A 27,964-nucleotide genomic window follows, 5' to 3' on the forward strand; every position below is an offset into this window, starting at 1 on the left:
AATAGTGGGATATATGTTCGAAGCCAATATAGGTAAGAAACGTATTTAATAAGTCGAAATATTATAACATTAGGGCTACAGAGCCTTGGAAGAATAAAAATATTTTATTTGGTATTGTTTTTCTATGAAGCTTCTTAAATTTTAATAAATTGCTCGGGGTGGGCGGATAGAGTTTTTTTTTCGAATTTGTATACCTTAGATGTATAATGGGTGTACATTAGAATACTGATAACTGATGACGTAAAAAAATATATATTCCACTAGTTTTGCTCCTTTACTAGAAATCTCTTTTCGGACTACGCCATGTGTGCATATTATTTTACTGTATAACATCTTCCGCAACAGCAATTCACTATCATGAAAAACTTGGGTTTTCGAATGAAGGCAAATACACTAAAAAGAAAGGGTGGCATCTAAGATATGCGTAATAAATATTTATTTTGCCCAGCACCAATATACTCACCAATGAAAATGCTTCTTTAATATACCATTTGAAAACAACTCATTCCTTAAAAATCTGACTTGTTTGAAAGAGGGAAAATATCTGGAAACCGATGTAGTTAGGTAAGTACCGTTTTCCACGAAAAATATTTAACAAATATTTGTACTGGTTTACACAATATTATTATTCAAGGAATCGTAAACATGTGCGACGATTCTCTAAAGCTTGGTTTAGAGTGAGAAGAAGCCTTCAATGTTATAGAAACCCATAGTTGAATGGACTTTAATTTTGATTTATGAAATAGGCCATAAAATAGATAAAGTGGAAAACCCAGCATCCAAATTCAACAGCGTTAAGTTATGTATCAAAAAGGCCCAGCAGCTGTTTCTCTTAAGTACCGTAGTTTCTTTTCTTAAAAATCCTAGATTTTTTAAATTGTTTTTACAACCTTCAAACTGTGTTTCCTAAATTAAAAAAAAGATATTGTACCCATGAGACATGGTATTTTATTTTTGGAATATGGAAACACTGCGTAATCATCAGCCTACCAGAGTGGTTTATTTATGGAAACCACTAAAAAAACGCCTCGTTGTCTGTGGTCTAGTCAGAAATCTAGAGCGGGAGTTGGCTGTACGTACGGCAGTGTTTTTGGTTTTATATTTGACAACTTTATTCTAAATAGTATATTATTATGACCTGGGGATTTGTTACTTGTGGACCTAACGAAGCCCTCGTAGTTTCAGGTAAGACCGCTCGAAGTTATTTAAAACAGGTCCACTGACAACTTTGCTGTTTTTGGGCGCGTCTTGTTTGTGTGCGTTAAATATGTGTGTTCGCATTATTGATTTTTTCCTCGTGTATAACAAAATAAATTGGGACACGCACATTAATATGCTGTAAAGGAGGTGTTTCGTTTTATAAATAGACCTTTAAATCATTAAAAATGCGAAATATTTTGCATCAGGAATTAAATAAATAGGAAAAAATGGTTTTAATATTTTACTCATCAATCGTCCGTATACAACGAACATGTCTGCGCACTAATTGCTAAATATATTCTTGTTTATGTTATGCTGCCTCGAGAGTCCCATGTGAAAATATGCGCAGGCAATCGATAATAACTGAACAAAAATAGACAAATGTGGTTTATCTCGATTTATCACACTGGAGACCGATAAATGCTTTTAGTTATTGATGGCTAATTCTTGTTCCCCGTCGAGATCGAAAGATCGCGTCATTTTAATGAAAATATCATTCTTACATGTCTACCTAAATTGAGTTGATTGGGTTGTTGTTTTCATGTTCACCCGCCATGATACATCACTATGTTGTTTTGTTATGTTGATGTGAAAAAAATCATTTTGCTTTGGAAATTATAATAGTGAAAATATTTTTAATTTATTTTCTGACCCGCATTCTCATTTTTGCTGAGGTTTTTTTTAATGTATAACAGGACAATAGTCCCAACTGCTCCAACCGTCTGGAGCCAGTGAGACTGGCACCCCAATCTAGGTATGTTGTGAGGATGAGCGTAGTAGGGAGGCGAAGGAGATGTGGGAGAGGAAGGAGATGTGGGAGAGGAAGGAGAGGAAGTGAACCTGACTATTCAGATCTGGTCACCAAACACGGCCAAAGCCATTTCCAGCAAACTTAAAATTTTTTGAATGGTGTTCTTACACCATTGTGTTACTGAGATTATCTTCCACTCTGGAACATGCCGCAAATATACTATATATTATTGTAAATTAATAATTTGTGAAATAATAATACAAATAAAATTTACTTGCGCACGCCGGGGTTCGAACCCGCAACCTCCACCTTGCTAGTCGAGAGCCTTACCCCTCGACCATGGAGGCCGTCAGTTTAGTCATAATATCCATCAACAAATTAAAATGTAAAGATTTCTGTTTTTCAAGCACTTCATTCATGTTGAAATATATTTAAGATTCAACATCTTGCTTTGCACCACTTATTTACCTGGGTCTGGTATAACATATATAAGTGGAGCAAAATTGTATAATCATAATTTTAAAATAAACTCAGTTGTTCACGATGATGTGTCAATTATTGATGACTCTTGCCATAGCAAAGTAGTCTATGCATTATTCTTTGTGTCCGAAAATTTTTGCAACAGAACCGAAATAAAAACAACTTGAAAATAAAAGTTGAAATTTGATGAATTGTTCAAATTCTCCGAAACAACCCGTCCTTAGGGATGTAATATTCATGGATTGTTTTATGAATCGCTCAACAATGACCCTACAGTTTTTGTAGGGAAGATTGATTGAAATGATGAACATTGAAATGTCACTACACCTTAAATGAATACCTTACATAAATTAAATACCTCTGTTTTTTTAAATTATTTATTTACATACATTTGTTAACATGTAATTGTTGGGTTATGTAATTTAATGTGTATTTGTTGGGTTAGCTGGAAGAAATAGGATGTGACCTATAAGCTATACCCTTGGTACTCTGTATTTTTTTTGAATAAATATTTTTTTGAATTTTGATATTTGATGAACAGTTAATTAAGGTCCCCATCTGTGAACCCATTTTTAGATAATGTACCTATACTGGAAATGTAATAGGCAGACTGCCAACATTGTGTGGTTCTAACCGCTACTCGACAAAACTCACAGCAAAACTGTATGCTAAGAATAAAATAGCATTTATTTATTAGATTATTGTGAAAGAAGCGGGGTATTTTATTTTGTCATTTACCCAAACGCAAAAGTTTTATTTAGCAAAACTGATAAATTTTTATTCTCACAAGCTTTTCATGAACAGACATTAGAAATTTCAGTATCAAATTATTACCTACAAGTGTAATGATATTGAATACTTATTTGAAAGCATGCTTTTAAAAAGTACAAGAAAGATAAGGCCTAAATGTGTTCCACGACAAGCAAAAATTTGTTCAGAATATTCTTTCTTTTTTAATTTTATTTGAATTTCAATTTTGATTCCGTATGCAAATCTTGGAAGTGGAAATTAACCCATTTCCTGATGTCCGATCGGGCTGAAACTAGACAGGCAGACTCGTTGTTGATGATAATGTATTCTTTGGTAACAATCCTGCAGACGTGTATGCTTTTATCTAAAATTCGATGACATTAGTAAAAAACATTGATTTTATGAGTTGTTTTTTTATAACACAGCGACCCCATAATAAACATACATTAGTATCCAAACTACTTGCAGCTATGAATAGAATGTTGCAGAGTTCATCAATCTAAAAATCAATTCCGCACACCGTCAAATACTAACTAACTATGAATTTCATCACAATCTACCATTTTGATAAAGTAAGAATTTTCCTATGGGAAACTGAGAACCAGGTATTGTATAGAAAGGTCTAATAGGAACACAAAGCACATACCACCACTAAGTAATTTATTTTAATGCCAGTTGCAATATTTGCCACTTGCCACTTCTTGTTAAGGAAGACCTGGCAGCAATTTCAAATGGTGACTTGTTTAATTCGCAATCACTCATATGACTCAACTAACAAGGGTCAAGGCCTATCTAAGTATCCTATCGAATTATATTGGAAATTGACTACCAATGGAAAGTCATACTATAATCACTTATCTTTATTTAATTGAGTTAGTTGTTACAATATCATTAATTGCGATGACTGCCCTAGTATTCGACTTCCCAGTGGGGCTGTGTTCTGTGGTCACATAGTCAATATCTTCATTACGTTTATTTTCTGTACAGTATATTGCATACTGCATTATGTTTACTTATCTTATTTTTCACATTCTTGTGGAACGTATGTTCTGATCCACAGTGGGTATATTTATTTTCTGCATCCTTGTGGAGCTGCGTTATGTAAACCCTTATAATAACTACCTATTATTTCTTTTCTGTGCCCTTGTTTTCCACATCCCCATGGAACTGCGTTTTGTGGACATAACCACATTATTGTTGTTTTCTAGTCTTGTTATTCACATCCTTGTGGAACTGTGTTCTAAGGACAGACCTGTATTGTATGTCAGCGTTAACTTTATTTTCTTAGCCCCTGTATTCTACACCCCTGTAGAACTGCGTTCTGTACATATATTAATAGTAATAATAGTTTTTAATGACAATGTCATATTTCATAGCCTGTTTATTTTGCTTATAGTGATTACGTTAAATTGATTTTAATTTTGTCAATAACTGATTGTATGCATTAAATGTTTATAATTTTAACTTTTTTTATTTTTGAAGTGTGCAAAATGCGATTTGAATTGATCTTAAATCGACCTCTATTTTATACTCTTTTTTTGTAGACAAAATGATGATTCTATCAACTTTGCGTATCATAATGATGATATTAAAGCGAACCTTGTTTAAAAATGTTAAGTATTTGAACACTTTATCTTATCTTTTAGCATCTATCATAGCATTATTGTGAGAATTAACTGATACTGATTACAAAAATAAAAATAGAAAACGATTCATGTGGTGAGGGGAATTTTTTATGTCTATTTCTATTGTTAATTTTTTGTGGAATTTGGTGTTTGCGATGGAGTAATCTGATTGAGCGCTGAAATTTTTCTATTGTTATTTATTCAGGAACCTCTCTTACTTTCCCTCATTCTTTCCTGTGATTATTTGAGGAAAATTCATATGTACGTAATGTAAAAATTTTATTTTATTTTTATGTATTATTAAAATAAAACAACGTTATATTGTCCACATATTGTGAATGCGAAAAAAATAATTATGCCTTGATAAGAAACTATTAATATGTTCTATTGTTAATATCTGCGATTCTTCTGTAATTGACCTATAATTCTTGGCAGTTAGTGCGAATGAACAAGTATTTAACCAAATCCCTATAATATTAATAATACCTCCAACTTCTGACATTTCCCATACGTTCTGATGGCAACATGCTACACTAGCGCCTCCTAGCGTCATGAGTTGTGCGCCTTGGTTCTCTCTCACACATTTTAATGGATTTTATCTGAAATATTTTCTTTATTTTACGTTAATAAATTAAAGGAATTCAAAAAAAATAATTAGATAGCCCACATATAACCTTACTGCTTTTTTGCAAATAAATATTAAAGTGGCTATTATCTCTGTCTTTCATGGTTCAGAAATGTAATAAAAACTTGTAATGGTTAGAAATTTTACAAAAAATTGTAAAATAATAGATTAATTGTAATGTAAAATGTATTAATCACGGCAATAGCGAGTTCATAGCTATAATGAGCAATTCCAAAACAATATTTTAGTTCAGGCTTATCTTCATATAATTGTTGGCTGTTATAACGAGGTCGATTCACTGATATAACATGCAAATAATTTTGTCAACACAATTTCTGAATACTTGATGGGTCTGAAAAAAAACGAATAATTGGGAATTATTCTCGAAGTAAGTAGTAACAAATAAAGGGGCCGTATAGCGCAGCAGTTGGCGGGAATTAGTGATGCACAACTTTTTCAGTAGAGGGGCCGCTTTGCCTATTTTTTAAACAGCCTGCGACTTATAATAACAATTTTTTTTTTCATGGACAGCGAAATTCAAGATAAGTGTTTCTGTTGATTTTTTAGAATTTGGTGCTACGCAAACATCATCAAATTTAGTTCCGATTATGATATGCAGCGTAAATTAACCAAAAATCTATAAAAAAATGCTCAGTCAGGGTTTTCAAGAATTACCCAAAACATTTTGATTTTTCTATAAGGACATGTGATGAAATAGACATGTGGGCCGCGGGTTGTACATCACTGGTTTGTGACAAGTAAAATTTTACATCCGCAAACGCAATACATTTTAAAACGCATAAATAACCAGACTCAATCAACACAGCTTTGCTGAATTTACCTTAAATTTTTTATAAATATGTTTTCCCCGGTATAATCCACTTTTTACGTAATCAATAACATTTTATTTGCTAGGATTCAACAAACTCATTTTATATTTCACCAACTAGGTGTCAACATTTTTTGGCATTCTGAAAAAAGATTTAGAGTGTTTTTGATGTTTGTAATTATTACGAGTACATCCGTAAACTGCACACACTTTTTATAACATTTTTTTAATTTAGAAAACACAAAACACCGCCACTAAGTACTAAACAAAATCCAATTTGCAAGGAAAAGAATATCAAAGTCAACATGCTACACTGGCGCCTCTAGTGGCTAGAGTTGTTAATATTGCCATTATTTCACTGGAGTTGGATGTATTAAATATTATAGGGTATTTGATTTAACTAAACACTAGTTAAAAAGCTTCTTTTCTTCTGCAGATGAAGATTTCCCTGTATTGTTTTGATTATGATAAGCGTTAAGATTATGGATATTGTTTTGTTTACGCAGCAGTTTTTTTAAATTTATGCACAGTGTCCGGAATCTCGTAGTACAAGCGGGAAACTGGTAAACCTTCGTATATGTGATTATTTAATGTATATTACAAAGGCAGCATAATGTCTTCTTAAATTTTTAGAATGATCTATAATTGTACAGTAATCCCTAAATATCTGCATGGGTTAGGATCCTGCGTGCGGCGTCCATTGCGTAACTGCGGATAGATAAACCGCAAACAATGAAACCAAGGATAGCAAAACAATAGATAGCTTAACAGCAGATAGCTAAATCTCTTTTTATTAAGAAAAACAATACATACTGCGAATATTATTATTATATATATATATATATATATTATAGCAACTGTTGGAACCTAATACATAATTTGAAAAGCTGTTTTTCAAACAGCCTTCCAAGTAGTCCTGGGCAGATCAACCATTTTACACAACCCGTGTTGATCACAACTCACTGGTGAAGTAATGGGGTCAAAATGACTCTATTCTTGATCAATCGATGATGTAGACCATAGAAAAAAATGTCAGATAGATTGATAAGCCGTGTAATGTGTTTTGTTAATATGTATCATAGATGTATAAATTGGGTAGACCGGGCATGTCGAGTCTAGTTAATCTGAAATAGGCTACCACCGCAGTTCCAATTACATGGAACTTATTCTTTATACAGTCGCTCTTGTTCTCTCTATTCCTCTGTCAACAACCATCTCTATTCCTCTGTCATGAGATTCGGGACTCCCGGTCTACAAATTTATGCATCTATGGTCTCTTGCCACTCCCATCATAGGTCAACAGCTGTCAGCTTAGTCAACACTGAGCTGACAGCTCATCAATCAAATGATTAAATCAATCGTTGGTGGTTTGCCATCAGGTCAAAATGATCGGGTTGATCATGATCGACCCAGGACTACTTCCAAGAGGATAGTCTTCCAGTGTATTGTCATGGTTTGCAGGATGTTGTTACTCCAAGCCGCTCCTGGTGCCGGGAGGAAGGGCTTTTGTGTGGCCGTGCGTGCAACAGGTGCAGAGGATATCGCTGAACACCATGACGCTGCAGGTTGAGAGCCCCACAGTCTACACCAGCCAGGGAGTGCCCATCTCCGTGACCGGAATTGCACAGGTTAGCAACCTTCTTCTTAATATGAGCTTCTGTTCTAACTAAAACGAGTCATCAGTTTAGACTCTCCTCATTTTTTGCATTCTCCTCCGTTTAGTTCAGTTTTTTTACGGTCAATATTAGTTTTTCAAAGGTTTTTGTGAAATATAACCTACAGATAATATAATTTATAAACTAGCACTTTATAAAGAAAAAAACATTTCAAAAAGGATTGTGTTTATAAAAATCTAACACAAACTACACATTTTTTTATCCATCCGTAACTATTGAAAACCTACTACATATTACAACAATGTTACAAATTGCTACCACCATGCAACCTAAACATAATATAATAATTGAACACACACAGTTCAATTGCTACCACCGTCCAATCAATCCACAATAGAATAAATGAACACCAGTAATAAATCCACAATAGAATAAAAAACACCTGCAATGCAATTGCTACCACCATCTAATCAATCCACAATACATAGAATAAATGAACACATTCAATGCAATTGATTGATGAGTGTGATTGTAGTTTGCAATATGAAATGATTATTATTATTTACAGAATACTGAACAGATCATCCCTACATCTTGTCTCTTTTTAATGTCAAGTCTGATTTTCTCCATTGCATGATGCTTCGCCCTCCACCCAGTAAATAAATAGAAAAATACAAGCATTTAAATATAGATTATTCCAAAACTACTGATCACAAACAGTTCAGATGAATTCTTTAGGAGAATCTGTGTTTTGAACACTAGGCAACTATATTCCAAAAACGTACTAGCTTATGTTTTCAAACACAGAACAGAAAAAAAGCTTTTGACAATGTCCAAACTGCTCGCGATACTACAACCAAAGATCATAACATCTCACTTATTCCTTTTGCTAAAACACCTTTTGGCCAAAGAAAGTTTAAATACTTTACAACAAAGCTATACAACGCTCTTCCACTAGCCACTAGACAGAACTAAAATTACTGTATATAAAAATCAGGTACCAAACTTGGATCAACCAAGACAGCTAATATCGAAGATTTTATTAAAACCAATTTATAAGTATGTATTTCCAATGGTACGATACTGAATGTTTTTTAACTTAAACGTAATACTGTGTTTTTTGTATTTTTGTTATAAATTAAGGTAAACTATTATAACTTGTGTTATAAACTGAGCCTGCTCTCAACACAGGAGTTCCTAGTGAGATAGGCCCAACACATCACCCAAGTAATTAAATTATTAAAGATGAATAAATAAAAGATAAAAATTTAAGTTATTCAACACCATACAAACATTAAAGAATTTACAAATTATTTATCAACGAAAGCCAAAATTCCTTCTCCTTGTGTTTTCTCTCTTCATGAGTGTTTTTGCAATTGTGATAAATTTGCCATCATTTTTTAAATTCACTTCATTCTATTTGCACTTACTTCCCATTTCAGGTCAAGATTCAGGGTCAGAACTCTGAAATGCTTCTGGCTGCATGCGAGCAATTCCTGGGGAAGGGAGAGATGGAGATCCAACACATTGCGCTGGTCACTCTTGAAGGACACCAACGAGCCATCATGGGCTCGATGACTGTTGAGGAGATCTACAAGGATCGCAAGAAGTTCTCCAAACAGGTATGATCATAAAGAACTTTAACACTTAATGATAGGTTGGTGTAGGTACAGTGAATTTATGATTATCTAAAAAGAACTAAACAAGGAAAGCAATGTAGATAACCAACTGAGGGTAGTTGTTGATATTTTTATTTCTTCATCTCACTTATTGGAGGTTCCACATACATGCTTTTATGGTCCGAGAGATATAAGATAAATAATGAAAATTTAAAGAGACATAGAGTTAATATACATGGTAAATTATTGTCCAATGGAGATCATTTTCCTGTAATAATCTGTGATTTCATACCATTTTCAAACAATTAAATGACTCTATTTTCTACCGTTGTTGAATTTTGCCACTGACAAGAATAACTTGCAAATAAAAGCAATTCGTAGTGATGGCTTCCTAGCGACAAAATAAACCACAGCCACAGCATGTATAGGGAGAAACTTTTAAACATCTTAACTTTCCAGCAATAACACTCCTTATCTAAATTCCCTGTTAACATCAGCTGCCGGTTTTGATTTATGCAAGAAATAAACATTGCCAAAAAGTGTGTTTTATTTTATTTTGCGAAGTTCGGGAACAAAACTTTAAATATTTATTATTATTCCAACACATTCATTTTCCACATTACACAATAAAACCTTCTGCCCCAGAAACAATCTTTTGTAGTTATTGAGTGATAAATAGAAGATGTCCACTGATTAATCTACATTATTACCCTCCATAAGTATTCTGGGCAGTGAGAAGTACATATAATGGTAGTTAGTCCCAGAATTTCTGCCCTGAAAAAAATTCTCGACTTCTTGGAATCTGGTATTGGTGGAAACTTATCAATAAAATGTAAAAGTAACACAGTGAAAAGTAAAAAAAATGTGCACAAATTTTGGTGAAAATGCCCATTCAACCGTGTAAAGAAGGGTTGCAATGAATATTATAGCTAATGCGTGTTCATTATGTGTATTCATTCATATGAGTTTGTATTGATTTCCTGTGGAATTGTCTGTTGCTTTCAGGTCTTTGAAGTGGCTTCTAGTGACCTGGTGAACATGGGAATCACCGTAGTATCTTACACCCTGAAGGACATCCGGGATGAAGAGGTAGTAACCCATACTTCAATATGCTTATTCCTGCAGAATTTTATTTGGTTTTACTAACCTTTCTTTGTCGATAGGATACCTTATTACAATTCATAGATAATTTAATAGAACGTAAAAAAACATTTATACCTATACAGATATTTATTATCCATTAGTTTTTTTAATTTTCTTATTATTTTTAAATATTACCTGCCGTTTTAACTAAATGAATTGAAACATTGGCATACATAATATTAATTCTTTTTTTTTGCCACAGGGGGCCAAGGTATGTCAAAATATTTAGTAAATGTTAAATTTTATTTTTACATATTATTGACTGTAGTAACACTTGGCCTAGCTTTTTGTGTTATTGTTTGCTAATTAATATTGTAGTGTTTGTTATTTTAACAAATAACTTTTTCAATTATTAATATTTCCATAACTCTCATTGACAATCACAAATCGTTTTTAAATCAAGTAAGAGACCTCATTGCATTACCCACAACACATGGGTTTGTATGGAGCAGGTTTATGTATTAATGCTTGGGGTACATCAAACTGGAATAAAGCTGGTCAAGAAGTGGACCTATATAATAAAAAGTGGGTTGAAAACAGTGTTGTGTTTTTAAGCTATCATGACCCAAGTCTTGGAATGGGGACCTCAGACTGCTACACAAGTCAACTCAATTTTTCTGAACTAACATGGTGCCATTAAAAAAATAGGGTTTAACTGGAGCAGGTGTACATTTATTAATGCATGGGAATATGGGATGCTATATTGATCTGCAACCAACCATTAACCAACACATGGAATATGTATAGGAACGATAGAGAACTGAACAGTGTTAGAAGTGTGATTTATAGTGATTCGATTGAAAGAAAATTAGTTGCCAATTTGAATAAATCATTTTGACATCAATGCCCCAGAGAGCCAATGGAATTGGTTTTCTGTCCAAGAAAGACAAAAACGACAATCACATAGGCATGCCCACAACACTCTTCTATGTATAGGTTTATATCTTTATTAGTACATGATTAAATGATCTTTCTAAAAAATGAATATAACTAAATAAAAACAAACATGGCTGAGCTTCCCTTGGAATGATGATAGTGTGTGGTTATGTCAACTTAATTTTTCTGCAATAACTACAGTAAATAGGTAGGCAATGTGCGATAAAATTATAGCATTTATAGTACATACTATTTATTGTTGCGCGAAGACTAATTACTAATTTACCCTAGTCGTATTTTATAATTGACTTTTTTGACAGGCTTCCGCAGCTGATGATATTCAAGTGCGTGTGCTTGATACAAATACGATGTATACTTGATGAATACCTTTTATTACAAATTTAAAGCTCATGGTAACTGCCGCAGCCTAGTGTGCGGCCAGCCTATTTTGCGGCCAGCCTCATATTACAATTTGGGAAAGATATGTTAACTGATTTTGACTAATTATTACGCAAGAGATAAAAGGATTAGTGAAAAGCCAATATAATATTCTGGTACCTTAGAAATAGGTCTAACTGTGTACTGAATTTCTTTTGGGTGGGTTTCCTCATTGCAATCCTCAGCAATGAGGAAACAAGTAAAGAAGATTATGTGTACATAATATTTTAAACCCTATTTTTTGGGTAGCGTTTTAGGCCATTCATCAGAATTTGAGATTACTCATATATTATGCTACTTTTTGTGAAATAAAAATTTTGTAAATCGCCTTTATGGAAATTAAAATAATTTATGATTTTTTCAACTTGCACCGATCTTTACATACACTCTAGTAACAGTTATGCTCTGGATTTTAGGTAAATTAGAATGCCAAAATTGAAAAATATGACTTTATTGATCTAGTTGTGGCTGAAAAATATAATTTTTTTAAATTTTGATTCAAACTTTTATTTCCTGTACATATAAAGTTTTCAGTTAGATGGGAACATCTCCACCTAAATGAAAAATCTTTTAACAAAAAAATTTAATATCGAAAATAAACATTTTCAGCTACAACAACATCAATAAAGTTGTATTTTTTATCTTAGCACTCTAGCTCACTTAAAAGTCATGAGCCGCCATTGTAGTTACGTCCAAGCAAATATGTTCCTCTTCTATAGAAGCTGGCGCTTGTGTCTATAGAACAGCTTCTTTGGAAAATGGGAATACTTTCGTAGATTGTAGATTTTACTTGGTTGTGGATATAGTTGTATTTTGTACAAGTCCATCATACGTCATGTTTTAGTGTTTATATTATTATTTCTGTCTGTTTTTTGGTAGTTTAGATTCATAATTGACACACCTGTTAAACTTGTACGCAGTTATCTACGTAAGTGTTACATCTTACTCATCACATTTGCACAAAGTAAAATATAGTTTTTCATAGCACTTTTTATGTTTTGTAAATAGACAACTTCTATCACTATCATAATGTTAATTCATTACCATTATCGACAAATTCTTTCCTTTTGGTGTGGAAGAGGTTTTTTTTATATATTGTTGAACTCAAGCCTGGAGGTATGAACACAACGAGTTAAAGCTGTCTTCAGGAATACACTGCTGTATTAAATGTTTTTTACTCAGTAAGTATGTGTACTACATAATTTCAATTATAACTTTTATAAGCATCTGCACTCTTTTGAACTCTTTCGCATATTCAGCACTGAAGAAGGTTTCAAAAAGCACCTCTTGGATTATAATAATTCCTCATTTAGTTGAGATTAATAACTGAATATTTGAATTATCCTCTTAATTTCCTTCTTGTGTTGTACTGAAACTGGCTTATGGAGTTTTTCAAGGGACTGAAAGAAACCTCATACATTATTTAGATTTAAAAATGCCAGTTTTCAAAGGATAGGAAAATCAAAACAGCATTTACCTGAAAACGTGAGAAACTATATGAAAACATTATAAAGGGGTTCTTACTTAATTAAAAATATGGATTTCTTTTCATGTTTTCAAAACATTTTTTTTTTTTAATTTTTTAACAGTTTGCTGCCCATATCTTCTGAAGATGTAAACAAACTAAACTTAAACTTTCTAGAGGTAGCGAGTCAGTTAAAAAAAAATTGTTTAGAAGTACCGACACTAGGTCAATCTAAACAGAATAAGAATAATTTCCTGCTGCTTCTATATGTATGTTAGTATGTATGACATAATATCATACCTATTCCTTCAAAATTAAGATTTGATTTTAGACATTCAATGAAGCCTGACGCACATTGCTAAATAACAAAATGTACTAATTAACCTTTGTGTCGTTTAGGGATACCTTAAATCTCTAGGTATGGCGAGGACCGCAGAAGTGAAGCGGGATGCCCGTATTGGAGAGGCCGAGGCGCGCTGTGAGGCACAGATCAAGGAAGCCATCGCTGAAGAACAACGGATGGCTGCCAGATTTTTGAACGACACGGAGATTGCCAAGGCACAACGTGATTTCGAACTAAAGAAGGCTGCTTATGATGTAGAGGTTCAAACTAAAAAGGTACCAAAAACATAATACTTGTGATTCTGTTGATAACATGGTTCCAGAATATAGGAATGCTTTTCAGGATAAACGCTGCACAGCTATGTTGAAGGTAAAATTACCTACAAGCCACTAAATGTAATTCCTTGTATTATAATCTCAATGCGTACAGTAACATCAGTGCATCCATTGAAACCTACTCTATTTCCGTTCATATTATTATTTATTTGCAATACATACTTACTTGATTCTGATCAGTGGCAGTTTTCTCTAATGCAGTAAACCTACAAAAAACAACTACGCCAAACAAGTTTAATTTGGATTATAATATTACTACAGTTTTAACAGCGCACCACTATTCGATAGCAAAAAAAATCCACCCATACGAATGAACAATGAACATCCCGCCACAACTCCATATTAAAAAAAATCCACTAATACAAGCTCAGAACACATAAGGAAGCTAAAAAAACCTATGGTATAATTCTAAACGGTGCTAGTAGCTATCAAAGCTGATCGCTTTGTTGGACTCGGAACAGAACCAAACATTACAGATTAAACTGTTATTTTCGTTTTTAAAATTACTTTATTCAATGCCACACATTCCCAAGCCACAAATGTTCAATGGTTGTATTATTTCAAGTCGCCATTGTTGTGCTAATTCTTTTCGAAACTGTCTCCTAGATCGGTAGTATTTTAAAATGTTGTTGACTCCATACATTCGATGAAGATAAAACAAGCTCATGAAAAGCCAATATTCTTTCCCTTTTTAAATCGCTTTAATGTTGAACTGCCAGTGATACTACTACCATGAACCACCACTTATTCTGATGGTCTCTTGTGAAGTTTTATTCTGTTTGCCTTGCATCAAAGTCTAGTTCCGTATGGCTTAGCTTCATACAGTTTTTTAATGGCACTCTTGTCATTCCCCCTACCTTTTTTTTACATTTGCTCCAAACAGGAGGCCCTGAAAAAAAAAATTCCCTTAGGTCCTATGTCATCGGGGATAGTGTGTGAAAGGCCTTTTTAAGGAAAGAAAAGAGAGTAAGTTCTTGGAAGTAAAAAGGTATGAAGGATATTAGCAAAAAATGTGGAATTCACAGTAAAACACATTTTTTGATTGATCTATCCATATTTATTTATTTCATTCAAAAAACAGTTTTTACATAAAAAGCATACTCTGCACATCTCACTAGGGCATTCCTGTATCAAGATGTGCAGCTTTACAATAATATCATTTAAAAAAAATACATATATGTAAATTTAAAATAATAACAACATTAAATTAAATTTAAACCAAAAAAGAAAAGTTTATGACACGGACGTTTCGAGACCGGTAGACAAAAAAAAACAAAATTTTAGTAACAAATGTATGAAAAAAATAAAAACAAAAAAGTCAACAAAATAAAAACAAAAAAGTCAACAAAAGAAGCATTATTAAGTAAGTTGGCAACAATAATATTCTTCTGTTAACTAAAGTACAAGGTACCTGTGCTGGCTTATCAGACACAAGCATAGGGTAACCATACTAACAATTACAACATGGATAGTATGAATAATAGATTATAAGAAAAAATAAAAATAACTAAATAAAAAAAGGTAAATAATAACCGATAGGTAAGTAGATAATATTATAATAAAAAGTAAGTAAGTAAATAATTTTGCTAGACAATAATTAAAGTAAATATTAATACGATAATTAAGTAGATAATAATAATAATAACTAACATAATAATAAATAACCAAAAGTTATTTTAGAAGTAAATAAGTACATGCGCAGTAAGTAAATAAGGATTGTATCGAAACAGAGCTTCCACAAGGAATTATGATATAAGCGACAACATGGGTGATCCAAAATCATCATTCTCAGCTAGTACGGAGATTTTGACCATTTTCTTGAATGAATTTAACGTACCTATAGTTTTTATATTTTCTCCAAGCATATTATATAGCAACGGAGCTTTATATGAAAAACTCTTTTGTCCGAAGGATGTTCTGGTATACACCGGCTGATACATTAAATAAGAACCCATTCTAGTGCTGCGCACTTGTTGAGATCTTTTAGCAGTAATAGTGTTGTTGAAAAATTTACAGAGAGCCTGTATTATGTACAACTGCCTTATTGTCATAATTTTGCTTTCACTATATAATAACTTTGATGGATACATAAAATTTCTCTTATACATTATTTTTAAAATTAATTTTTGCGCAACATTCAAAGGCTCTAAGGTAGTCTTGTTACAAAAACCCCAACAGACAACATTATATGAAAGCATTGATTGAACAAGAGCATAATATACAGTTTTTAATGTAACTTTGTCCAATATGTTTCTTAGATTTTTGAAAATGTAGGCTAGCCTTCTTATTTTGTTTGTTAATATAGTAATGTGATTGTTCCATTTTAAATTTTTATCAATAATTAAACCCAGGTATTTGATGTTGTCTACTCTTTCCAAAGATTGAGAGTTACACTCCTGCACACAACAATGTAATTTTAATGAACGTTCCAAAGATGGTTGATTTACAGAGGAAATGCTAAAAGTAATATATTTAGTTTTGTTCATGTTTAAGGTTAACAAGTTTTGATCAAGCCAATTTTTGACTGCCCTTAATCCTGCCTCGCACTTAGCATACGTTTCGTTCCATGTGTCAGCAGCAAACACCAAGACAGTGTCATCTGCAAATACAATTGAAGATCCAGAAAATTTCAGTTTACAGAGGTCGTTAATATATAACAAAAATAGAATTGGACCCAGAACACTACCTTGAGGAACACCATATACAATTGATTTATTTGAGCTAATGTGATCATTAATTATTACTCTCTGTGTTCTATTTTCAAGATATGATCTGAACCAATCTAAAGATTTATTAACAATACCCATTGAACTGAGTTTTTTTAAGAGTAAACCATGGGATACGGTATCAAATGCCTTAGACAAGTCTAAAAAGACGGCCATTGCTTTATTGCCAGTATCAAGAGCTTCTACGACTGTGGTGATCATTTTTAATGCAGCATCACTTGTTCCCATGTTCTCTCGGAAGCCAAATTGATTATCTGAGAGAATTTCATATCTTTTTACATAAGACATCAACCTAATTTTAGCTAATTTCTCTATTATTTTTGATAACGTATTTAGCAAGGAGATAGGTCGATAGTTATTTACATCTTTGTTATCTCCTCCTTTAAATAAAGGAATAACTTTGGAATTTTTGCAATGATTAGGGAACAAGCCATTCTCAAAACTAACATTTACAATGTGTGTAATAGGTATTACTAGTTCAGAAGCATTTTGTTTGTAGACCATTGCACTTATATTGTCATTTCCACTCGAAAAACCTGATTTTAGCTCATTAATCACATTTAAAACTTCATTACAATTCGTTGGTTTGAATTCAAAGCAGGCATTTTGCATAGATTGTGTTGGATTATAACTTTTTACTAAAGATTCTTCACTGGCGTTATTTGCACTACACAAAAGATTAGCAAAATTTTGACCTATATCACTAAAAAAATTATTCACATGGTTAGTAATGACTGTTGGATTATCATTTATGGATACAATGTTATTATTTACTTTCAGTTTATTTATGGGCAATGATTCCTTTTGCAAATCCAATGCTTGTTTTATTATTTTCCATTCTTGCTTTATGTTTCCTTTTACCTCGTGAAGCTTCCCTTTATAATATGTTTGTTTGGTCGTTTTTATAATTTTAGAACACCAATTTCTGTATCTTTTATAATGTGCAAACAGTTCGATATTATTTGGTTCTTTACGACAACTCTTGTGTAATTTGTCACGTTTAATGAGGCAGTTAACAATTCCAGAAGTTATCCATTGTTTCAAGTGCTTTTTATTACAATGGATTCTCTTAGTATATGAGCAATTTCCAATATGTAATTTTAGACGTCTTATGAAATTATCAGCTGCAGTATTGACATCACTGGTGGATAAGACTGTATCCCATGTTTCCTCTTTCAGTGTCGAATTTAGTAGGTCATTATCCACAGTTAGTCTAAGCTTAACGTCTATTTTTTTTGATTTTGTTACTCTGGATTTAGGATATTTCAATAATGTAGCAAAATGGTCTGTAATACTGGTCCTGAATACAGCACTCTGAGGATCGTCTTTTGACTTAACCATAATGTGATCAATACAACTCTCAGTACTTGATGTTACTCTAGTCGGTGAAATAATAGGAAGGATATTGGAATTTTTGTGGGTTACCTACGCCACTTCTGCACTGACTTGTTCAATTGTACATTTCCATCATTTTCTGTAGAATATTTATTTCATTATTATGTGTTTTATGTTTTACGGAAATCCTTAACTATTTTACCTTTTTATAGTTTATGTTCAGGCTAATTTCTTCAGCTCTTCTCATTATGTATTAGGACATTATTTGTAACTCACCTTGACAGTCGCTGCCAGATCATCGGTACAGCCAAAAACTATTTGAATTACTTGTTGATGGTACTATTATATGTTTTCTCCATATTCTTAATTACAATATAGTTAGAGATTAAACATTTTCAGTGTAGATGAGAAAATAAGATCATTCTTAAAAGCACCTAGTTTCAGTTTTTTGTTGTATTGCAAATCCAGTGTGATTGCATAACAAGTATGTATGTATTATGAATGTATGTATTGATAGTATTTACTTCGAAAATAACATGTGTTTGTAATTATTTCACCATTTACAGGCCGAAGCCGAGATGGCATATGAACTACAAGCAGCCAAAACCAAACAGAGGATCAAGGAAGAACAGATGCAGATTAAGGTGGTTGAACGAACACAGGAAATTGCTGTGCAGCAACAGGAGGTACAACGTAAAGAACAAGAGTTAGAGGCCACGGTACGCAGGTATGTCATACACATTTCAAACAACATATACTAGTCCTAGCAAGAGGTTATAAGTGACATCATTGTTCTACTATCTTCTGCCTTTTTCGTTTTCATTCAAAACGTGTCAGAAGGAAGAGGACAATCATCAATGACTTACGAGCTCTCGCTAGGACTAGTATACGCTCACTGCTACTCTCATATTTGCAATCAACCAGAAACTGATTTTTTTTTTTGTAAAATTTGCAGAAATTCGAGGATAGGTTTTGACTTATGATTTTCAGTACATTGTCTTAGTAAAGCTATGTTTATTAAGGCGATCCACTAGTCAAAAATTATTTCGAAATCGGGGGGTCTGGCATTTTATGAGGAATTATAAAATACTTTATTGAAAAACTGTTAATTTTTAAATTTATCAGGTAATTTTTTTAAACCTCACCTGTGACACCTCACAAGATTGCCTCTGTCTATAAATATAGTGTAAAGATGGGGGAGCTGTATCACCACTGGTTGGGCAGCATTGTGGTGGTTAAGGAAGGGATTTATTGAAGTGAGTTTTGAAGAAATATATGAAAGAGGTGTAGCAGTTTCCGGTAGCTCGTTCCACATAGGAGCCGACTTAAACAAAAAAGAGTCGAATAAACGATCCATTCTCATGAACCAAGATTTAGTGTGATGGGTACTCCACTCGCATCCGTTCACCTGTGCACAGGGGATCAATGCTGCTAGTTCCTTAGTTTCATATACATAGGCTCCATTTAAATACCTGTAAAACAGACTCAGCATGCCATACATTGCGGCTGTGCATTAGATATGGTAATCGGTCTGTTTACATCGGATTTATTCCCCAAAAACCGTCTCCAATTTAAAAATTAATGTAGTCCCTACAGTTGGCTGAGGTCTTTCTACATCCTCGTCTAGCTGGCTTCCTTTGCAGTATGCACCTTCCGTACTTGACGTCATATTATTTTCATTTCATATTCCAGGCCCGCAGAGGCAGAGAAGTACCGTCTGGAAAAGATCGCTGAGGCGCACCGCATCCGTGTCGTCCTGGAAGCGGAGGGCGAGGCAGAAGCCGTGCGCGCCAGAGGAGAGGCCGAGGCCTATGCCGCCCTCGCGCGTGCTAAGGCCGAGGCTGAGCAGGCCGCCAACAAGGCTGAGGCCTGGAAGGAATACAAAGAGGCGGCCATGATTGAGATGCTGCTGGAGACATTGCCCAAGGTAAAAAAGTCATAATTTTAACAAATATTATGAATGCAACATAAACAATTTGGCAGTAACAATACATATCTCTATCATACTCTTCATAACAATGAACTTTAAATCTAAAATATGAAGACTTTGACTAAACAGGCTGTTACGGTTTTAAGTAATCAACATTACATACAAGCTTAGCCTCACATGTGACATCTATATATTTTATTTATTTATAGAGTTTATTAATTTATAGAGTTATTATTTATATTGTTCCTGTGAGCACTAAGGCCATAGGCCCATTGTGCTATCTCCCATTTTACTTCATTCCTTTAACAGTCACCCTTTATAAAGTTCACCCAGGTTGTCGTTGTATATGTGGCTACGTCTTCTGGTCCCACAATGTGTCTTCCCAGGTCTCATCTCTCCTCTTCAATCCCCACTGGTTCTGTGAAGGCCCCCAAGGGAAGAGAGCCTCATCTTTCCTCTCCACTCCCCTTTGGTTCCCTGAAGGCCCCATAAGGGAAGGGTTCATGGAGGTGGCCTCAGTTCTCCTCTCCACTCCTCCTTGGGTCCGTAAAGGCCCCATGATGGAAGAGGGCTTCGTCTGTCCTCTACACTCCACTCCTTGGTTCTCTGAAAGCCCCATGAGGGAAGAGGGAATTTTCGAATAGTCCGATTTTCGTCCCACGAGTATCTAGAAAATAGAAGGTCCACTCCAACAGAGCCCCGAGTGCTGGGGTAAGGTCTAAATACTCTGAGGTTTCTCGTAGGTACCGTTCATGACACTGTTCCCCAGGTCATTCAGCTTGAGCACGGTAGCTCACACCTTAGCTTGGGATTGCTATTGCAGGTTGTGTTTTCACTCCCTGTTCACCACACTCCCTACGCTAGTACATATATATATAAATATACATATATAAAAATGAATTTTTCTTCATTTCTATCCAATAGACCGGACCGATTTGGCTAAAAAATATAAAGGTTTTTGTTATTAGTGCCAGGAGTGTTTAGAGAGTGGTTTGAATGCTAGATAAAGTCGCGGACGACCGAGGAAGACTTAACGCATTATCACTGTATTGGAATGAGATATGGAGTTGAATTTAAGACTTTAAACTTGACTTTGAACTTTTAATGAAGTTTTTAACAGTAACCATAATATATGGTATATAGTAATGAAGGGTAGACAAAATTGGGGATGTCCTAGAAAGACTTGAATCAAATGGTTATTTGCGGTAAAATGAAATGTACGTGATGATCGAATAAAGAGTTGAAAGGAGAATGTATTACTTGAAGAGGTCGAGTGAAATTAAGTGAAATAAATACTTATTACGTACAGTGTTACCAACGAAGGCGATTTATCGCCATTTAGGCTACTCAGAACGAGAATCGGCGACGAAAAAATCTAAAAGGCGACTGTTCGCCGACTAGGCTACCGCCAATTACAAATAATAAATAATTGAAATGAAAATTTTCAATTTTAACTCTTTGCACGCGGCCGTATCAACTGTTGTTACGGCAAAAAGTCCATACTCACACGCGGCTGTATCAACAGTTGATACGGAAACTTTGAATGCCGATATTCCAGCGGTCTTTTGACATAAATTTATTTCCCGCTCGCTTGAACATTCGTAGAACTATCACGATGCTGACATCTACAAGAATTTCTCGAAAATAAAATTGTATTTCATTAAAAAACATCGATAATCAAGTGAGCCTCTTTGCGCCTTCGAGCGCTATAGTTTACAATTTTGTCAACGGATGGCGTTAGTTCAATTTTGTTATTATATTAAGTGACATAAAATTTAAGTGTCCAGTTTTAGAAAAAGTTTTCATAACAAAACATGATAAGTGCTCATGGTGTTCCACTTGTGTCTATCAACGCAGTGGCCTAAGTACACACACGCCGAGTGAATGGCGGGACCACATTCAAAAGATACGGTACGTCTTTGTATGAAATTTTATGATTTTGTTTTTATAAACATCTAAGAGTGTTGACACATGAGGATTTGTTATCATATTGTGGAGAATAATCTGTTCTGTCTATATAGCCCAATAAATCATGCCAGAATGCTATAATTTGACATTTAATTGCGTGCATAGGTATTTGAAAATATGTACCGCGTACGGGTATAGATAAAACGGAGCAAATTAACGCGTTCAAAAGGTTAATGGAAAAATGTGAGGAATTTTTTGAAATGGAATTCCGTAGCCACCCCCCCCCATGGATTTCAAAATTGTTGTGGGAATCACACATGATGTTTTTGGCTGTGCGGAATTTTTTTTCAGCGAAGTTCTGTAACAAACCCCCCCCATGGATTTCAAATATTTTGTGGCGAGTACTCATTTTTTACAGAAATTCTCTAACAACCCCCCCCCCCCATGGATTTCGAATAATAAAAGGGGGAATCAAGCTCACGTAGAATATTTGTGGGGAATATGTGGGCAGAATTTATGCAAGTTCATTGCAACTGAATACTGCAACTGAAATTCGGCTACATTAGGCTACTAAATGTTTGAAAAACGGCGATATTAGGCCAAGATCCGTTGGCAACACTGATTACATATACAATAATATTATATCCAAATTAAAAATGCACCCAGTTTTCAGGTACACTTAGAATTAACAACCTCAAAATTTTATTTCAAACCATTAAAAATTAAATTAATTAAAATTAATTAACCATAAACACAAGCAACGCTGGGTACACTTTAGCTAATATCGTACAAAAAACAAAACCAAAGGAAACATCTTGAAATAAAGAAAATTCGTGAAAATAACCTTTTGTCTTCCAATTACAGGAAAACTCTTGTATAATTACCGAAATTACAAGAACTTATAAATGTCAGAACAATTATGTACAGGTTATAACGAAAAAAAAAAATATATTTCTGCATTTATACTGATGGATGAATTAAGTTCCAAGGCTCAGAGTTCGAGGACTCGGGACAATGCCTGAGGCCCAAGACTGACTCAGGAATCTTGAAGTCATCTTTCCCACCACATCATGAAGGAAGTGTTCTTATGATTAATATCTCCATTACCTTTTACTCTATAATTCAATCCACCTAATTACTGTTTTTTGGTCTTTCTGATTATAATTTACAATTAACTAAACCTTTTGTATTATTTCCAGGTGGCCGCAGAAGTGGCCGCACCACTGTCGCAGGCCCGCAAGGTCACGATGGTGTCTTGCGGTGGAGCGGAAGTCGGTGCCGCCAAGCTTACCGGGGAGGTGATGACTATCGTGCAGCGCGTGCCCGAAGTGGTCCGTGCTTTAACCGGCATTGACATCTCCAAGGTATGGACCGGTTCCAACTACTTACCCCTGAGGGCAGCTGTGGACAACTGACTCGTACAAGCCAATCAACAGGCAATTTATCTTAACTCTCCAACTCTTGGCACCAAGTTTAGATATGTCTAGCACAATAATTTTAGGCTTACTTGTCTAGTCCATCCTGCTCTAGTTTTTGTGTATAATGGGCTTGTTTTTAAATCATTCATCAATTTGATACACTAGGACACTACACAGGAGAAAATATGTATAATAGTTTGGACCGCTACTTAATACGGTATGGCAAAAAAAAACTGTGTAATACTAGATTGTGTGTATTGCCCTACTAAGCACGACGAGGATATCTTCTGTGTTCTTTTGTTTCTTTAATACCATAATATTCATTTTCATGTTTTGTAGGTGTAAAAAATTGTATGACTGGCAGCATGTATGTATGATACAAACAGAGGAAAATGATTTTTTCAAAAAGCACGTCTGGATTTTTTTCGAGAATGACCACAAAATACTAGCGTATTTGGGGGTAACTACAATTTTCTGAGTAAATTCAGCGATATAATATATATATAATAATGTAATACTAGAAGTCAGGATTTATTACAGTGCAGAAATTCTGGGACTAAATACCATATGTATTCCTCTTTGAGGCCGTTCAAGTATTACGTAAGCAGATTTATTACAATTATTTACCCCCTTGTCACCAAAAGTAAGCAAAGCTCTTACCCCCCCTCCCATGCTTACGTAAAAATTGGTACCTATATGCATTTTTCTGTTAATGTATTCTGTTTTTTAAGCGAGTACCTCCCACCCCCCATGTCATCAAAAATAAGCAAAGCAAAGACCCCCCTGCCCCCCTATAGTGCTTACATAATACTTGAACGGCCCCTTTGCCTAGAATACTAATGGAGGGAAACAATTATACCAAGTCAGTGGACATCTTCAATTTATCTTTAAACAGATATAAAATGTTGTTAATGAAGCAATTCAGTTATGTACAATAAATAATGCATATTTCTTAATATTCACAAGTAAAAGCCCCGAAAAGGGGCGTTAATAAATAAATAAATATAAATTATGTGTGGTAAAACCATGTATGATTGTGTGAGAAATGTGAAGATCCGCAAATAGTGCAAGGCTGATGTAAGTGTAATGAGTAAGATCAAGAAAGGGATGCTTAGAGGGTTTGGGCATGTAGAGCGAGTGAGCGAAGAAAGGAGCGAAGAAAAAAATATAAGTAGAATATACAATGCAAATATGAATGGTAGCAGAAGTTGGGGACGTCCGAGGAAGACATGGCACGACCAAGTGAAAAAACTTAAACTTGAGTCGGGCCATGTCAAGAGTCAGAATAATAGAAGAGTATGTATGAATGTAGCAAGGTGTGTGTGCCAAGACTGAGTTGTTTGGCGGTCCGTCCTCTCTGCCTACCCCTGCGGTGAAAAGGTGTGATGGTTAATTACTTTTTTTTTTTTTAATTCAGTGATAAATACTGCAGTTAAGACTAATATCATTTTGGATCTTGAAATACATACTGTCAGAACTATTATTTTAAGATAATTATTTATATGTGTATGTTACCATACATTACATAATATTTTACTAATCATATTCATTATTAAACTTATTGCTTAGGTACCCATCCAAAAAAAAATTGACGTGCATTTTCATGTAATTTACTTCAAATGTTATAGAAAATTTTTTGTTACAAATGCAATTTGTGATTTTTTAGAATTTCTTTTTTCTTTTCGTTTTTCTACATTTTTTGCCGATCACTTTGTATCAATTTTCGGAGTCGATTGAATAGATTCGTTCATCGTCTCATCTGGACACTGCGGGCACAAACTTGCACTTGTAATAATTAATAATGTTGTCGTGCAAATGATGGTGCATATTTTGGAACTGGATCTGCATTTCATAGCATACTTTATATTTTGAACCATGCAAAAACAGAAATTCACCTAAATGTGAAGAATTTTGGAAATTGACTAATTTTCAAAGTGCAGTTTTCAGAACAAAACAATATTAAAATCGAATTCCCCACCCTTGAATTAAAAGGAATCAACCCTATCACTTTTGTCCAAATTAAAAATAACATAAATTGGTATTGGGGGCCTTAAATTAGATTTGTCTATAATTCTGAAACTCCCTCCTGTGTTTAGTGCAGCAGTAAAATAATTTACTCATTCTTGGAATGGCAGTTCAAATAGTTGAACATACATTGTACATAATTTTATGCACTAATACTAATATGAAATATGTGCTCTTGTCAAAATAAAAAAAAATCTGTTTTTTTTCTAACATATTTATTATTTAAAGTAACAATTTAATTAAATAAATAATTAAAATTAATTACGAAGATATTTCCAATTATTTGAAAAACTCGTTATCATCACATCATTTTTTTCTCTTTTAACTTTGGGTTTTCAATACTTTTCATTATTATTATTATGTATTGCTTGAAATCCCGACTCACAGAGTTACATTGAATCCAGATATTTTATGCTTAATTTTTAAAATATTTATTGGTTGTCTCAAAATGCGATTGCTATTCTACATTAAACAAGTAACTGATATTTGATGTGAAAAATTGAAGGACATTGTAGAAGAATAATTTTAATAATTTCAGATTTTATGTATTAATTATATAATATGTAGATTCATTCTTACGTATTTGCATAAAAAAGAAATGCATACTTATTTAAACAATATTGGATACTGAATCGAATAATTTACCCATATGTTTGCGGGTTTCTTAACAGGATCATCTCCGCCTCATTCTCTCCATTGATTTTTCTATTACATAAATAATGTTCAGATTTTGTATTTTATCAAATGCTGACATCTCAATATCTGTATATACCAAGAATAATATTTCTTAAGCTTTTCCTTCAACATTTCTCGTCAGGTACCCTGTATTATGTATTTTTTGCCTAACACATCTGCTTTGCACTTTAGTTTAGTTAACATTTAACCCTTTATCTGGCAGATTGGCAGAAGCACTCAAGCAATTTCGGCTGCGAAAAAACCTGTCACTCAAAAATAGTTGAAATATGTAAGTTTAACAAAAAATGTCAATTCTTGTATAAACTTACATGAATTTGGCTTATTCCTTTTTATTTTGGAATATTATGTCGGTATTAAAGGGTAGATTTGTAATATTAATTATGATTTCATCTATCAATGGGTCTGTAGATTAGATAAATGTGTTTTGTTCTTGTCCTGCATGCACTAATATTTAATTTATGTTTTCGTTTCCCTGTAGTTTAGTTGTTTCAAGCCTCAATTCCGAAAGCTGGTAAGAGCTGAAGAGCACGCAATATTAATGATTTACCTATTACAATTAAACTCTGCTCTCTCCCCCATAAAGACATGGCTTTTATATCAAAATTTATCTACATACATAACACTGTTCTTTAACTATGAAATCATTTTGTTAAATGTTAAACTAATCTAAATGGACATTTACCCTGAGACTGCGATCACTTTGTGACTTGCACTAGAGGAACTGCTGTTGCAATTACTGCTGCAATGCAATATTTAGTGTTAGGATTAAAGCAGTGTTTTTATATTTCAGTATTTTTCCATCAAAATATCAATTGTAGAAGCATGTCTTTTCTTCAAGTTTCAGTTCCGACTTCAACAGTTAAAAATGTATTCCCAATCATTTAAATAAAAAAAACCTTCTTTTTTCTGTTTCTAGCTAATCACAGGTGTTCATTAGTAAAGATCATCAACTTCGAATTACCTATTAACTAATAAGATAATTGAACTTTACACAAATATGTTTTACTAAATAATATAGGTAGATATTATTTATCAGCCTATCTTAATAAAACAAGTTTATTTTGCTTATGTTTTATGATTGTGTTTCTTGTCTTTTCTTGCATAGTTAGACTAAATACGAAATGAATCTTATATTAAACTATGCATAATTTATACTAATTTTCTTCTTTTTTTTCAGTCGGTGCGTGCAGCATAAGCTCCATTAAGTAAAGCTACGAAGAGGTAAAATCTACCTACAGCTGGGGTGTTGTTGCGCCATATAATCCAAAGAATCTCTTGTATTCATTGAATGCTTAAGAAATCTTATCTCTAAGGAATATTTACTTCATTTATTCTCTTCTGCTAAAGCTAACTAAGAAAGTCATTACAAACCTGCGGGGTCACAATTGTTGCCATATTGGGGTGGCCCTCCAATAGAAAATGAAGTTGACTAGTGTTGTTTGGATCGGGTGTCTATTGTGAAATACACTCAAAGCACAATTGTTTTTCTTCTCATTTGTTCCGCACTCAGGTCACCACTTTCACAAAGGTTTTTATCAGTGATAAGAGCTAAAGAACACGTACCAACTGAGGCAGTATTTTACCCTAACAAATGGTCATTCGACATGCCAGCAAAAATATTTAAGTTGAATTTTTTACGTTGTGTTCATGAGAAACTATTCCATTGCACTCACTAGAATATACAGCTAAAAAAATAAAGAACTTTGAAGAATCTGATATATTATGGTGGTTTGACTAAATAAAACAACATAAAATAGGATGTGTTAAGTTTTTTTTATTGTGCTTAGTAAACATTCATTAAATTCACTACCACATCATTTTTTAATTTATT

The 27,964-nt window shown here is 33.6% G+C and overlaps 1 protein-coding gene across 1 annotated transcript; it reads left to right on the forward strand.

Annotated features, from left to right (window-relative positions):
- Window positions 1-1,022: 1,022 nt before the first annotated feature.
- Flo1 (flotillin-1) lies at window positions 1,023-27,947 on the forward strand. Its single transcript, XM_089645831.1, has 9 exons — window positions 1,023-1,185; window positions 7,722-7,888; window positions 9,319-9,498; window positions 10,501-10,584; window positions 13,817-14,035; window positions 18,723-18,883; window positions 19,849-20,083; window positions 23,194-23,358; window positions 27,311-27,947. Exons 1-9 carry the CDS (start codon window positions 1,134-1,136, stop codon window positions 27,326-27,328), a joined length of 1,281 nt encoding a protein of 426 aa, XP_089501957.1. The 5' UTR covers window positions 1,023-1,133; the 3' UTR covers window positions 27,329-27,947.
- The last annotated feature ends 17 nt before the right edge of the window (window positions 27,948-27,964 follow it).

Source organism: Hesperophylax consimilis, chromosome 23 (assembly GCF_061612785.1).
Source record: "Hesperophylax consimilis isolate HC1 chromosome 23, BYU_Hcon_1.0, whole genome shotgun sequence".
In the NCBI taxonomy this organism is placed as follows: domain Eukaryota; kingdom Metazoa; phylum Arthropoda; class Insecta; order Trichoptera; family Limnephilidae; genus Hesperophylax; species Hesperophylax consimilis.